Consider the following 12,400-nt stretch of genomic DNA (forward strand, 5'->3'; position numbering starts at 1 on the left):
TTAGACCGCTGTGACACAGCCTGGGTCTGTAGTGACGCCTCTAGCACTGAGATGCAGTGCCTTAGACCGCGGTGACACAGCCTGGGTCTGTAGTGATGCCTCTAGCACTGAGATGCAGTGCCTTAGACCGCTGTGACACAGCCTGGATTCGAACCAGGGACTGTAGTGACGCCTCTAGCACTGAGATGCAGTGCCTTAGACCGCTGTGACACAGCCTGGGTCTGTAGTGACGCCTCTAGCACTGAGATGCAGTGCCTTAGACCGCGGTGACACAGCCTGGGTCTGTAGTGACGCCTCTAGCACTGAGATGCAGTGCCTTAGACCGCTGTGACACAGCCTGGGTCAGTAGTGACGCCTCTAGCACTGAGATGCAGTGCCTTAGACCGCTGTGACACAGCCTGGGTCTGTAGTGACGCCTCTAGCACTGAGATGCAGTGCCTTAGACCGCGGTGACACAGCCTGGGTCTGTAGTGATGCCTCTAGCACTGAGATGCAGTGCCTTAGACCGCTGTGACACAGCCTGGATTCGAACCAGGGACTGTAGTGACGCCTCTAGCACTGAGATGCAGTGCCTTAGACCGCTGTGACACAGCCTGGGTCTGTAGTGACGCCTCTAGCACTGAGATGCAGTGCCTTAGACCGCGGTGACACAGCCTGGGTCTGTAGTGACGCCTCTAGCACTGAGATGCAGTGCCTTAGACCGCTGTGACACAGCCTGGGTCTGTAGTGACGCCACTAGCACTGAGATGCAGTGCCTTAGACCGCTGTGACACAGCCTGGGTCTGTAGTGACGCCTCTAGCACTGAGATGCAGTGCCTTAGACCGCGGTGACACAGCCTGGGTCTGTAGTGACGCCTCTAGCACTGAGATGCAGTGCCTTAGACCGCGGTGACACAGCCTGGGTCTGTAGTGACGCCTCTAGCACTGAGATGCAGTGCCTTAGACCGCGGTGACACAGCCTGGGTCTGTAGTGACGCCTCTAGCACTGAGATGCAGTGCCTTAGACCGCTGTGACACAGCCTGGGTCTGTAGTGACGCCTCTAGCACTGAGATGCAGTGCCTTAGACCGCTGTGACACAGCCTGGGTCTGTAGTGACGCCTCTAGCACTGAGATGCAGTGCCTTAGACTGCTGTGATACAGCCTGGATTCGAACCGGGGACTGTAGTGACGCCTCTAGCACTGAGATGCAGTGCCTTAGACCGCTGCGCCACTCGGGAGGACCTTCTATTGATTTATTTATGAAAAATACTCCAGTCTGAACTTAAACGACTAAAACCAGGTAGAAAGTGTGTAGAATATCTTTTGTAATAATTTAACCTCTGAACTATCACAGTATTTTCAATATAGAGTCATTAGCAGCGCTATTTAGCGGAATTGTTGACCATGAAAACGGTGGGACTGTTGTTCCCTGGTCATATAAATGGTACATTTACTATCAATATAGCATTCAAAATCGTTTTCCAGATTGCATTTTGGCAACAACAAAAAATTGTGATGCGAATACTGAGAACCTGGTTCAATTTGGGTCCTGAGGCAAAACCAGTTGAGAACCACCGCTGTAGAAGACTATTTGTTCACCACAGTTCTACCCAGAGCTCTCTTCTATCGCTCATGTCTTCTGATGTCTTGATTTCTCTGTGAATACTGATGTGATGTAAAGCAGATCCGGATTCCCTTTCTCTCTGTCGTTCTGTCCACAGGTGATAAGACTGAACCCTTTTTAGACCCGAGCATATCTCCCCAGAGCAGTCTGTGTGTGTGTCTGTGTGTGTGTGTGTGTGTGTGTGTGTGTGTGTGTGTGTGTGTGTGTGTGTGTGTGTGTGTGTGTGTGTGTGTGTGTGTGTGTGTGTGTGTGAGCGATATAAAATCACTGAGAGCGAGAGAACATATAATAATATCACTATCACTATTATTGCGTAATTACAAACAGTCTAGTATATTCCTGCCTTTGACCATTGTCGCTACATGTTTACTGTGACACTAAGTGTTTACTTTCCATGTCAATTAAGTATACTGAATTGAATTGAATTACATTAAAAGAGAGGGTGAGAGCGAGAGCGCGAGAAATAAACAAATGGTACCGTATGTCAGTGTGTGTGTGTGTGTGTGTGTGTGTGTGTGTGTGTGTGTGTGTGTGTGTGTGTGTGTGTGTGTGTGTGTGTGTGTGTGTGTGTGTGTGTGTGTCTGTGTGTGTGTGTGTGTGTGTTAGAAACAGCAACAGATGTGCGGGGAGAGAGAAAGCGTGGACACAGATTCATCATAGACCTGTTAGACAAAGGATTCCCACCCATTACAATGCCTTGGATGGATGGGTAGGGGGGTGAATCTGTTTTTAGACAAGGGTGTGTGTGTGTGTGCCTTTGTGGGTGTGTGCGTATCAGAGGAAATCAGAGGCTATTACCAGAGTAGACAGCACTTTATGTCACACACACAGGTTTATAGCTCCTTAGGGTATATCCTTACGTCTACAGATCACACAGGTTTCACTGTGGAAACCGGATAAGGTATAAAAACACTAGCAACCACACCGATAAATCAGTAGGAATAATCACCTCAGCCTCAAGTCTCTAAATATAACTATTCTGAAAGGGACAGATAAACTATGGGGCCCTCCAGGGCCAGTGTTTAAACACCAGTATTTGTGTGTGTGTGTGTGTGTGTGTGTGTGTGTGTGTGTGTGTGTGTGTGTGTGTGTGTGTGTGTGTGTGTGTGTGTGTGTGTGTGTGTGTGTGCGTGTGTGTGCGTGTGTGTGCGTGTGCGTGCGTGCCGTGTGAGTGTGAGTGAATGAACGTGTAAGTTAATGCGTGCTTGCATGCAAAACTGTGCATGTGTTGAAATGTGGGTTTGAGCAACAAAACCAGCCTTCAGATGAGTAATCTGCTGCTTTGGACAGGGAGCACTGTTTTGGGTTGTTCCATCTCATCACGCCTTCTAGAATGTTCGGAGCACTGACAACAAAACTATGTGTTATTTATATTATATTCCACCACAATTAATGTCTGGCAATAGAGCCACATCAGCTTTGTACAGGGAGGAAGTCTAGGGAGTCTGTCACTGGCCTGTAGCCAACACCGCAACAGCCTGACTGACTAGGATCTTCTGACTTTGTGCCCAACGTTATTCCACACATTTACACTGGTAATTTGACTAGAAGAACTCGTAGAGACATGGCTCGCTAAGTCTATGAAACAGCCATCGCTAGCCTAGGGTTGTCAAGGATTAATCGAAGGGGATTTACTCGGTATTTTGGCCAACTTGGACTGTGTTGCAAATGAGATAGTGTTTGTGGGTTCTTTTTGTTTCTTCACATGCGTTGAGATTTCGACAGGGTGTTTGGGATTCGTTGCTTGTAGCTTTCCAGACATTGCACTCGACAAACGAGTTATCGTTGTCAGAACTAACACCTAAGCGATCAGAATGTATGGCTGGTGTGAATTCTGTCAGCAGGATTCCCGAGTTTTTTTAGTTTATTTATTCATTTATTTGGGGCGGCAGGTAGCCTAGTGGTTAGAGCGTTGTGCCAGTAACCGAAATGTTGGTGGATCAAATCCCAGATGCGACAAGGTCAAAATCGGTCGTTCTGCCCCAGAACAAGGCAGTTAACCCACTGTGATAACCATTGCCACAGACTCCACAGCTACAAACCAATGGATTGCATTTACAGTTGTGCTGAGAGACAAACGGTAAGGGGCGGATAACAGACAAAACCACCAATGAATAGTCAGTCAGATAGACTGACAGGCCAGTTAACCAATGAGAAATGGACCTGAGGATCTGCAGCTGCTCCTCAGAGTTCTGTAGTTCGTCTGAGAGTCTCCTCCACCTCAGCAGAGCCTTGAGTTTAGACTGTTCCTCTGTCTCTTTGCTGGACAACTACACAGAGAGAAAGATGTAGGGAGGAGGAGGGGCAGAGAAAGACAGAGAGACCAGAGCGAGACAAAGAGAGAGAGAGAACGACGGAGAGGGTGATTCAAAAAGAAAGGATACATGTGGAGTAATACCAGTAGTAAGCCCACGTTGACTTTCCCTCTGTTTCTGCCTATAGTTTCACTGTGAGTAACAAGAACGTCTGCTTCCCAAATGGAATCCTATTCACTATAGTCCAATACTACCCTATGGGACCTGGTCAAAAGTAGCACTTTATAGGGAATAGGGTGCTATTTGGGATGCAGCCCATGTCAGGGTTTAACTGTTGTCAGGGTTTAACTGTTTGCACTGAGCCAAGCTCATGTCATAAAAGTGACATGATTAAAGAGCATAGACAAAAGAAGAACATTTCTGGGTAATTCTAGATGCCGAGGGGAAGACTGTGGGAGGATTGTCACTATACAGACTTGAAAAACAACTTCACCCTCCTTTTCTCCTTCTTTCCACTGTCTATGATGGGACCAAGAGTTTTACTTTATGTTGGAACCAAAAGTTCCATGACAATAAGTCTCATTTGCATAGGATACAATCGGCTTGGGAGTTTTGGTTTCAACATGGTGCTCGTTACAATTTGAAAAGTCAAGCTGAGTTTAGTCAAATCAAATCAAGTTTTGTTTGTGACACACACATGGTTAGCAGATGTTAATGCGAGTGTTATCGAAATGCTTGTGCTTCTAGTTCCGACCATGCAGTAATATCTAACAAGTCATCTAACCTAACAATTTCACAACAACTACCTTATATACACACAAGTGTAAAGGAATGAATAAGAATATGTACATAAAAATATATGAATGAGCGATGGCCGAACGGCATAGGCAAGATGCAGTAGATGGTATAGAGTACAGCATATACATATGAGATGAGTAATGTAGGGTATGTAAACATTATATAAAGTGGCATTGTTTAAAGTGGCTAGTGATACATTTATTACATACATTTCTTCATTATTAAAGTGGCTGGAGTTGAGTCAGTATGTTGGCAGCAGCCACTCAATGTTAGTGATGGCTGTTTAACAGTCTGATGGCCTTGAGATAGAAGCTGCTTTTCAGTCTCTCGGTCCCTGCTTTGATGCACCTGTACTGACCTCGCCTTCTGGATGATAGCGGGGTGAACAGGCAGTGACTCGGGTGGTTGTTGTCCTTGATTATCTTTTTGGCCTTCCTGTGACATCGGGTGGTGTAGGTGTCCTGGAGGGCAGGTAGTTTGCCCCAGGTAATGCGTTGTGCAGACCTCACCACCCTCTGGAGAGCCTTACGGTTGTGGGCGGAGCAGTTGCCGTACCAGGCGGTGATACATCCCGACAGGATGCTCTCGATTGTGCATCTGTAAAAGTTTGTGAGTGTTTTTGGTGACAAGCCAAATTTCTTCAGCCTCCTGAGGTTGAAGAGGCGCTGCTGCGCCTTCTTCACCACGCTGTCTGTGTGGGTGGACCATTTCAGTTTGTCCGTGATGTGTACACCGAGGACCTTAAAACTTTCAACCTTCTCCACTACTGTCCCGTCGATGTGGATAGGGGGGTGCTCCCTCTGCTGTTTCCTGAAGTCCACGATAATCTCCTTTGTTTTGTTGACATTGAGTGTGAGGTTATTTTCCTGACACCACACTCCGAGGGCCCTCACCTCCTCCCTGTATGCAGTCTCGTCGTTGTTGGTAATCAAGCCTACCACTGTAGTGTCGTCTGAAATATTGATGATTGAGTTGGAGGCATGCATGGCCACGCAGTCATGGGTGAACAGGGAGTACAGGAGAGGGCTGAGAACGCAACCTTGTGGGGCCCCAGTGTTGAGGATCAGCAGGGTGGAGATGTTGTTACCTACCCTCACCACCTGGGGGCGGCCCGTCAGGAAGTCCAGGACCCAGTTGCACAGGGCGGGGTCGAGACCCAGGGTCTCGAGCTTAATGACGAGTTTGGAGGGTACTATGGTGTTAAATGCTGAGCTGTAGTCGATGAACAGCATTCTTACATAGGTATTCCTCTTGTCCAGATGGGTTAGGGCAGTGTGCAGTGTCATTGCGATTGCGTCGTCTGTTGACCTATTGGGGCGGTAAGCAAATTGGAGTGGGCCTAGGGTGTCAGGTAGGGTGGAGGTGATATGGTCCTTGACTAGTCTCTCAAAGCACTTCATGAGGATGGAAGTGAGTGCTATGGGGCGATAGTAATTTAGCTCAGTTACCTTCGCTTTCTTGGGAACAGGAACAATGGTGGCCCTCTTGAAGCATGTGAGAACAGCAGACTGGGATAAGGATTGATTGAATATGTCCGTAAACACACCAGCCAGCTGGTCTGCGCATGCTCTGAGGACGCGGGTGGGGATGCCGTCTGGGCCGGCAGCCTTGCGAGGGTTGACACGTTTAAATGTTTTACTCACGTCGGCTGCAGTGAAGGAGAGCCCGCAGATTTTGGTAGCGGGCCGTGTCAGTGGCACTGTATTGTCCTCAAAGCGAGCAAAGAAGTTGTTTAGTTTGTCTGGGAGCAAGACATCGTGGTCCGCGACGGGGCTGGTTATTCTTTTGTAGTCCGTGACCCTGCCACATACCTCTCGTGTCTGAGCCGTTGAATTGCGACTCTACTTTGTCTCTATAGCTTGTTTGATTGCCTTGCGGAGGGAATAGCTACACTGTTTGTATTCGGTCATGTTTCCGGTCACCTTGCCCTGATTAAAAGCAGTGGTTCGCGCTTTCAGTTTTGCACGAATGCTGCCATCAATCCACGGTTTCTGGTTGGGGAATGTTTTAATAGACGCTGCATCACCGATGCACTTGCTAATAAACTCGCTCACCGAATCAGCGTATTCATCAATGTTATTGTCCGACGCTATGCGGAACATATCCCAGTCCATGTGATCGAAGCAATCTTGAAGCGTGGAATCCGATTGGTCGGATCAGCGTTGAACAGTCCTGAGCACGGGCGCTTCCTGTTTTAGTTTCTGTCTATAGGCTGGGAGCAACAAAATGGAGTCGTGGTCAGATTTTCCGAAAGGAGGGCGGGGGAGGGCTTTATATGCGAGGCGGAAGTTAGAATAACAATGATCCAGGGTTTTGCCAGACCGGGTTGCGCATTCGATATGCTGATAGAATTTTGGGAGCCTTGTTTTCAGATTAGCCTTGTTAAAATCCTCAGGAAATGTGGTTTCCAGTTTACATAGAGTCAAATGAAGTTCTTTCAGGGCCGTCAATGTGTCTGCTTGGGGGGGATATACACTACTGTGATTATGATCGAAGGGAATTCTCTTGGTAGATAATGCGGTCGGCATTTGATTGTAAGGAATTCTAAGTCAGGTGAACAAAAGGACTTGAGTTCCTGTATGTTGTTATGATCACACCACGTCTCGTTAATCATAAGGCATACACCCCCGCCCTTCTTCTTACCAGAGAGATGTTTGTTTCTGTCGGCGCGATGCGTGAAGAAGCCAAGTGGCTGTACCGACTCTGATGACGTATCCCGAGTGAGCCATGTTTCCGTGAAACAAAGAACGTTACAATCTCTGAAAGGCAAACCTTGCTCGGATTTCGTCTACCTTGTTGTCAAGAGACTGGACATTGGCGAGTAGTATGCTTGGGAGTGGTGCGCGATGTGCCCGTCTACGGAGCCTGACCAGAAGACCGCTCCGTCTGCCCCTTCTGCGGCACCGTTGTTTTGGGTCGCCGGCTGGGATCCGATCCATTGTCCTGGGTGGTGGACCAAACAGAGGATCCGCTTTGGGAAGGTCGTATTCCTGGTCGTAATGTTGGTGAGTTGACGTTGCTCTTATATCCAATAGTTCCTCCCGACTGTATGTAATAAAACCTAAGAATTCCTGGGGTAACAATGTAAGGAATAACACATAAAAAAACTAAATACCGCATAGTTTCCTAGGAACGCGAAGCGAGGCGGCCATCTCTGTCGGCGCCGGAAACCATCACTTTACCAAACTACTCTGTATATAGTATATGGCTCTGGATGATACAAACACGAGAAGAACAACGTTGGGTAATTGTATATGGCGAGGAAAAAAGAGTGTGTACTTGAAAACAATCCACTTTAGGGCTGTTCCGGACTAAAGAAAATCTTGGTCGACCGAGAGTCATCTGTTCTTTCAACCAATCGATTGGTCAACATTTTAAAATGTGTATTTTTCCATATATAGACACATCCTATATGCAACTATATGCACCGAGATTGTCTGATGCTTTAACCTGTTATGGCTGAAGGGGCAGTATTGAGTAACCTGGAAAGAGGTGGCCATTTCAAACGGCCTCGTACTCAATTCTTGCTAGTACAATATGCATATTATTATTATTATTGGATAGAAAACACTCTCTAGTTTCTTAAACCGTTGGAATTATTTCTCTAAGTGAACCAGAACTCTTTCTGCAGCCCATTTCCTATCCGGAAGTGAGATTTCCAAAAGCGAGGTCTTTGTTCAAGAGCTTGTCTATAAAAGGGCATGTCACTTGGGACTATAGAAACACGTCATACACCTTCCCCTGGGTGTCAAGCGGAAGTGAGAGCAGAAATGAGTTGATTATCTTGTTCTGGGATTGAATACATCCTCTTGGAATGAGAGGTCCGCCATTATTTTTTTTTTCGAAGGCGCGAAGTTGGACCTGGAATCGCCTTCTGGAAAACCGTCGTTATGGGTGAATATGATCTCCGGCTTAGATTTTATTTGATACATGTCACAATATCATCCTAAAGTATGTTTTTTCAATATAGTTTAATTATATTATTGAAATTTATTCGGGACTTTAGGCGTGATGCGTTGTATGAATTTGATCAAGAAGGAGAGGTTAGCGCCGCATGGCCAGTGTGCTTGCTAATTCAAGAGGGAAAGAGTTCGTTCTGGATCCAAACAAAGACGGTTCTGGACAAAGGACCCCTTGTACAACATTCTGATGGAAGATCAACAAAGATAAGGACCCAATTTGGGATGCTATTTCATATATCTGTCGAACTGTGCTATCGCTACCGATTACTTGGAATCAATGCTGTTGTGTGTTAGCTATTGCAGTAAGCTAATATAACGCTATATTGTGTTTTCGCTGTAAAACACTTAAAAAATTGGAAATATTGGCTCTATTCACAAGATCTTTGTCTTTCATTTTCTATACACCATATATTTTTCTGAAATGTTTTATGATGAGTAATTAGGTAGTTGACGTTGGTGTCTGTATTTACTCTGGCTACTCCCGTGCTATTTCTGACTGTAGCTATGATGGTAGCTATGATGGTAGCAGTAATGTAAAACTGATTTATAGCTCAAATATGCAAATTTTTCGAACAAAACATAGATTTATTGTGTAACATGTTATAGGACTGTCATCTGAGGAAGTTGTTTCTAGGTTAGTTTGGTTGGTTCTAGGTTAGTTAGGTTGGCTTTGTGCATGCTACCTGCATGCTACCTGTGCTGTGAAAAATGTCTGTCCTCTTTTGTATTTGGTGGTGAACTAACATAAATATACGTGGTGTTTTCGCTGTAAAACATTTTAAAAATCGGAAATATTGGCTGTATTCACAAGATCTTTGTCTTTCATTTGCTATACACCATATATTTTTCTGAAATGTTTTATGATGAGTAATTAGGTAGTTGACGTTGGTGTCTGTATTTACTCTGGCTACTCCCGTGCTATTTCTGACTGTAGCTATGATGGTAGCAGTAACGTAAAACTGATTTATAGCTCAAATATGCACATTTTTCGAACAAAACATAGATTTATTGTGTAACATGTTATAGGACTGTCATCTGAGGAAGTTGTTTCTAGGTTAGTTTGGTTGGTTCTAGGTTAGTTAGGTTGGCTTTGTGCTTGCTACCTGCATGCTACCTGTGCTGTGAAAAATGTCTGTCCTCTTTTGTATTTGGTGGTGAACTAACATAAATATACGTGGTGTTTTCGCTGTAAAACATTTTAAAAATCGGACATGTTGGCTGGATTCACAAGATGTTTATCTTTCAAATGCTGTATTGGACTTGTTAATGTGTGAAAGTTAAATATTTAAAAAAAATAGATTTTGAATTTCGCGCCCTGCACTTGAGCTGGGTGTTGTCATAAGTGTACCGACCTCGGGCTTGCAGCCCTAACAGGTTTTTAAGCTCTCTGTTTGAGGAAATAATTAAGACATACAAATGACCGAGCCAGGCTCAGACTTGCTGCGCTGTGTAAAAACAAATTACAGTGAGTGACTGTGTGACTAGCACCCATTGTCTCTCTCTCTCCTCCCTGCTGCAGCGACCACCACAGATCATCAACAGTGTTGAACACGCTGTCCGTGTTGCTGAAGCTGCAACATAATTACAGCCATTTCTGACCTAAAAGTTTTGTTACCGAAATCCCTCATTTGTTTAGGATAAACATTACCAATAAATTGTTTATAACAAACTCTGAACACCGTAACACATGTGACAGCAAAATAGATGCAGATGACGTGACAAATAAACTCAAAACGGGGGAATGTTTACTGGTTGCTCAGGAGGTAAAGGGGAAGTCAGATGTGTGGAATAAATTTGACTAATTGTGGAAAATATTGGAGATCAAGAAACGAAGGTAAGGAGCAAGCGCGGTGTGCATATTATGTGTGCCAAACAGGTGCTGTTAGATTATAATATAGTTTTCCTGACCATTTGGAACAATGTAAACAACACAAAATAAATTAAAAGCGTACCAGAGAGTCTGTTGTAAAGCCTTTATTTCAGAAAATACTAAAAACAGTCGCATGCATTCAGAAATGCAATTGTCGAAATGGAATGGTTTATTTATTGTTTACGCTAATTATTCAAGGGTCGCTTTGTTATTTTATTTTTATAACAAATGCTTGATTGCATTTCAAATCATGAATGACTCTATGCTGTGTGATGAACAAATGAATGATTGATCGATACAGTAGCCTACAGTTGAAGTCGGAAATTTACATACACTGAGGTTGGAGTCATTAATTAGGGCTCCTTTTTTCTCAATTTCCGCCTGAATGACATGCCCAAAGTTAACTGCCTGTTGCTCAGGCCCTGAAGCCAGGGTATGCATATAATTGGTACCATTGGAAAGAAGACACTTTGAAGTTTGTAGAATTGTTTAAAAAATGTAGGAGAATATAATACAATAGATATGGTAGGAAAAAATCCAAAGAAGATTTTTTTTGAGAGAGAGACCATCCTCTTACAATGGCAAGTATAAGGGCATACTGAAAATTAGCTCCCTGGATGCAATTCCTATGGCTTCCCACAGTGTGTCAGCAGTCTATGTTAAAGGTTTCAGGCTTGTAACTTCCAAAATGAATAAGAAATATCAATTTTAGTACGGGGACACAGTCTTGGGGACACAATTCGTGTTTGCGCGCGCAATGAAGACAGGACGCACCTGCTAAAATCGGTTTCCTATTGAACATACTTCTTTCCGTGAAAAATATTATAGTTTGATTACATTTTAGGGTATCTGAGGAGTAAATAGAAATCTATTTTGACTTGTTGAAACAAATTTTAGGGGTAGATTTTCGGATTCCTTTCTCTGCATGTTGAACTAGTGGATTACTCAAATCGATGGCGCCAACTAAACTGACTTTTTGGGATATAAAGAAGGATTTTATCTAACAAAACGACACTACATGTTATAGCTGGGACCCTTTGGATGACAAATCAGAGGAAGATTTTCAAAAAGTAAGTGAATATTTAAAGACGCTAGGGGTCAGATTTCTTTATTTTCTTAAATTAACGTTCCCAAGGTAAACGGACATTTTCTCTGGCCCAGATCGTAGAATATGCATATAATTTACAGATTAGGATAGAAAACACTCCAAAGTTTCCAAAACTGTCAAAATATTGTCTGTGAGTATAACAAAACGTATTCTGCAGATGAAAACCTGAGAAAATATAACCCGGCAGTTATATTATTATTTATTTTTTAATCTGTGTTTCCTGGACCGTCTTTCTTCCATTTAAAGGGGTATCAAACAGATTCCTTTTCCAATGGCTTCCTCAGGCTGTGACCAGGCTTTAGACATAGTTTCAGGCTTTTATTTTGATAAATGAACGAGATTTTTCAAAACTAGTCAGGTGTCCTCCAAATAGTTCCTGCGCGCGCGAGAGGAGCTCTCCATTTTCCTTTTGTCTCTTAATGAATAGGTTATGGTCCGGTTGAAATATTATCGATTATGTTTGTTAAAAACAACCTGAGGATTGATTATAAAAAACATTTGACATGTTTCTACGACCATTACGGATACTTTTTGGAATTTGTCGAACGGAACAAGGCTTTGGTTTTCTGAACATAACGCGCAACCCAAATGGCGTTTTTTTGTGTGATAAAAGTAATATTTATCGAACAAAAATAACATTTGTTGTGTAACTGGGAGTCTCGTGAGTGCAAACATCCGAAGATTATCAAAGGTAAGCGATTCATTTTATTGCTTTTCTGACTTTTGTGACCATGCTAATTTGGGGCTAGCTGTTGTAGCATTGATTGCTACACTCACAAAAGCTTGGATTTCTTTCGCTGTAA

General features: G+C 44.0%; 1 protein-coding gene across 1 annotated transcript in view; it reads right to left on the reverse strand.

The window, feature by feature from the left end:
- LOC120044357 (aminopeptidase O (putative)) overlaps positions 1-12,400 on the reverse strand; it is a 117,003-nt gene that overhangs the window by 60,710 nt on the left and 43,893 nt on the right. The window contains exon 7 of the mRNA XM_038988984.1: positions 3,768-3,874. Coding sequence (XP_038844912.1) covers positions 3,768-3,874 — 107 coding nt within the window. The remainder of the gene's footprint in view (positions 1-3,767; positions 3,875-12,400) is intronic.

The sequence above is a fragment of the Salvelinus namaycush genome, chromosome 1, assembly GCF_016432855.1.
Source record: "Salvelinus namaycush isolate Seneca chromosome 1, SaNama_1.0, whole genome shotgun sequence".
Taxonomy (NCBI): Eukaryota; Metazoa; Chordata; class Actinopteri; order Salmoniformes; family Salmonidae; genus Salvelinus; species Salvelinus namaycush.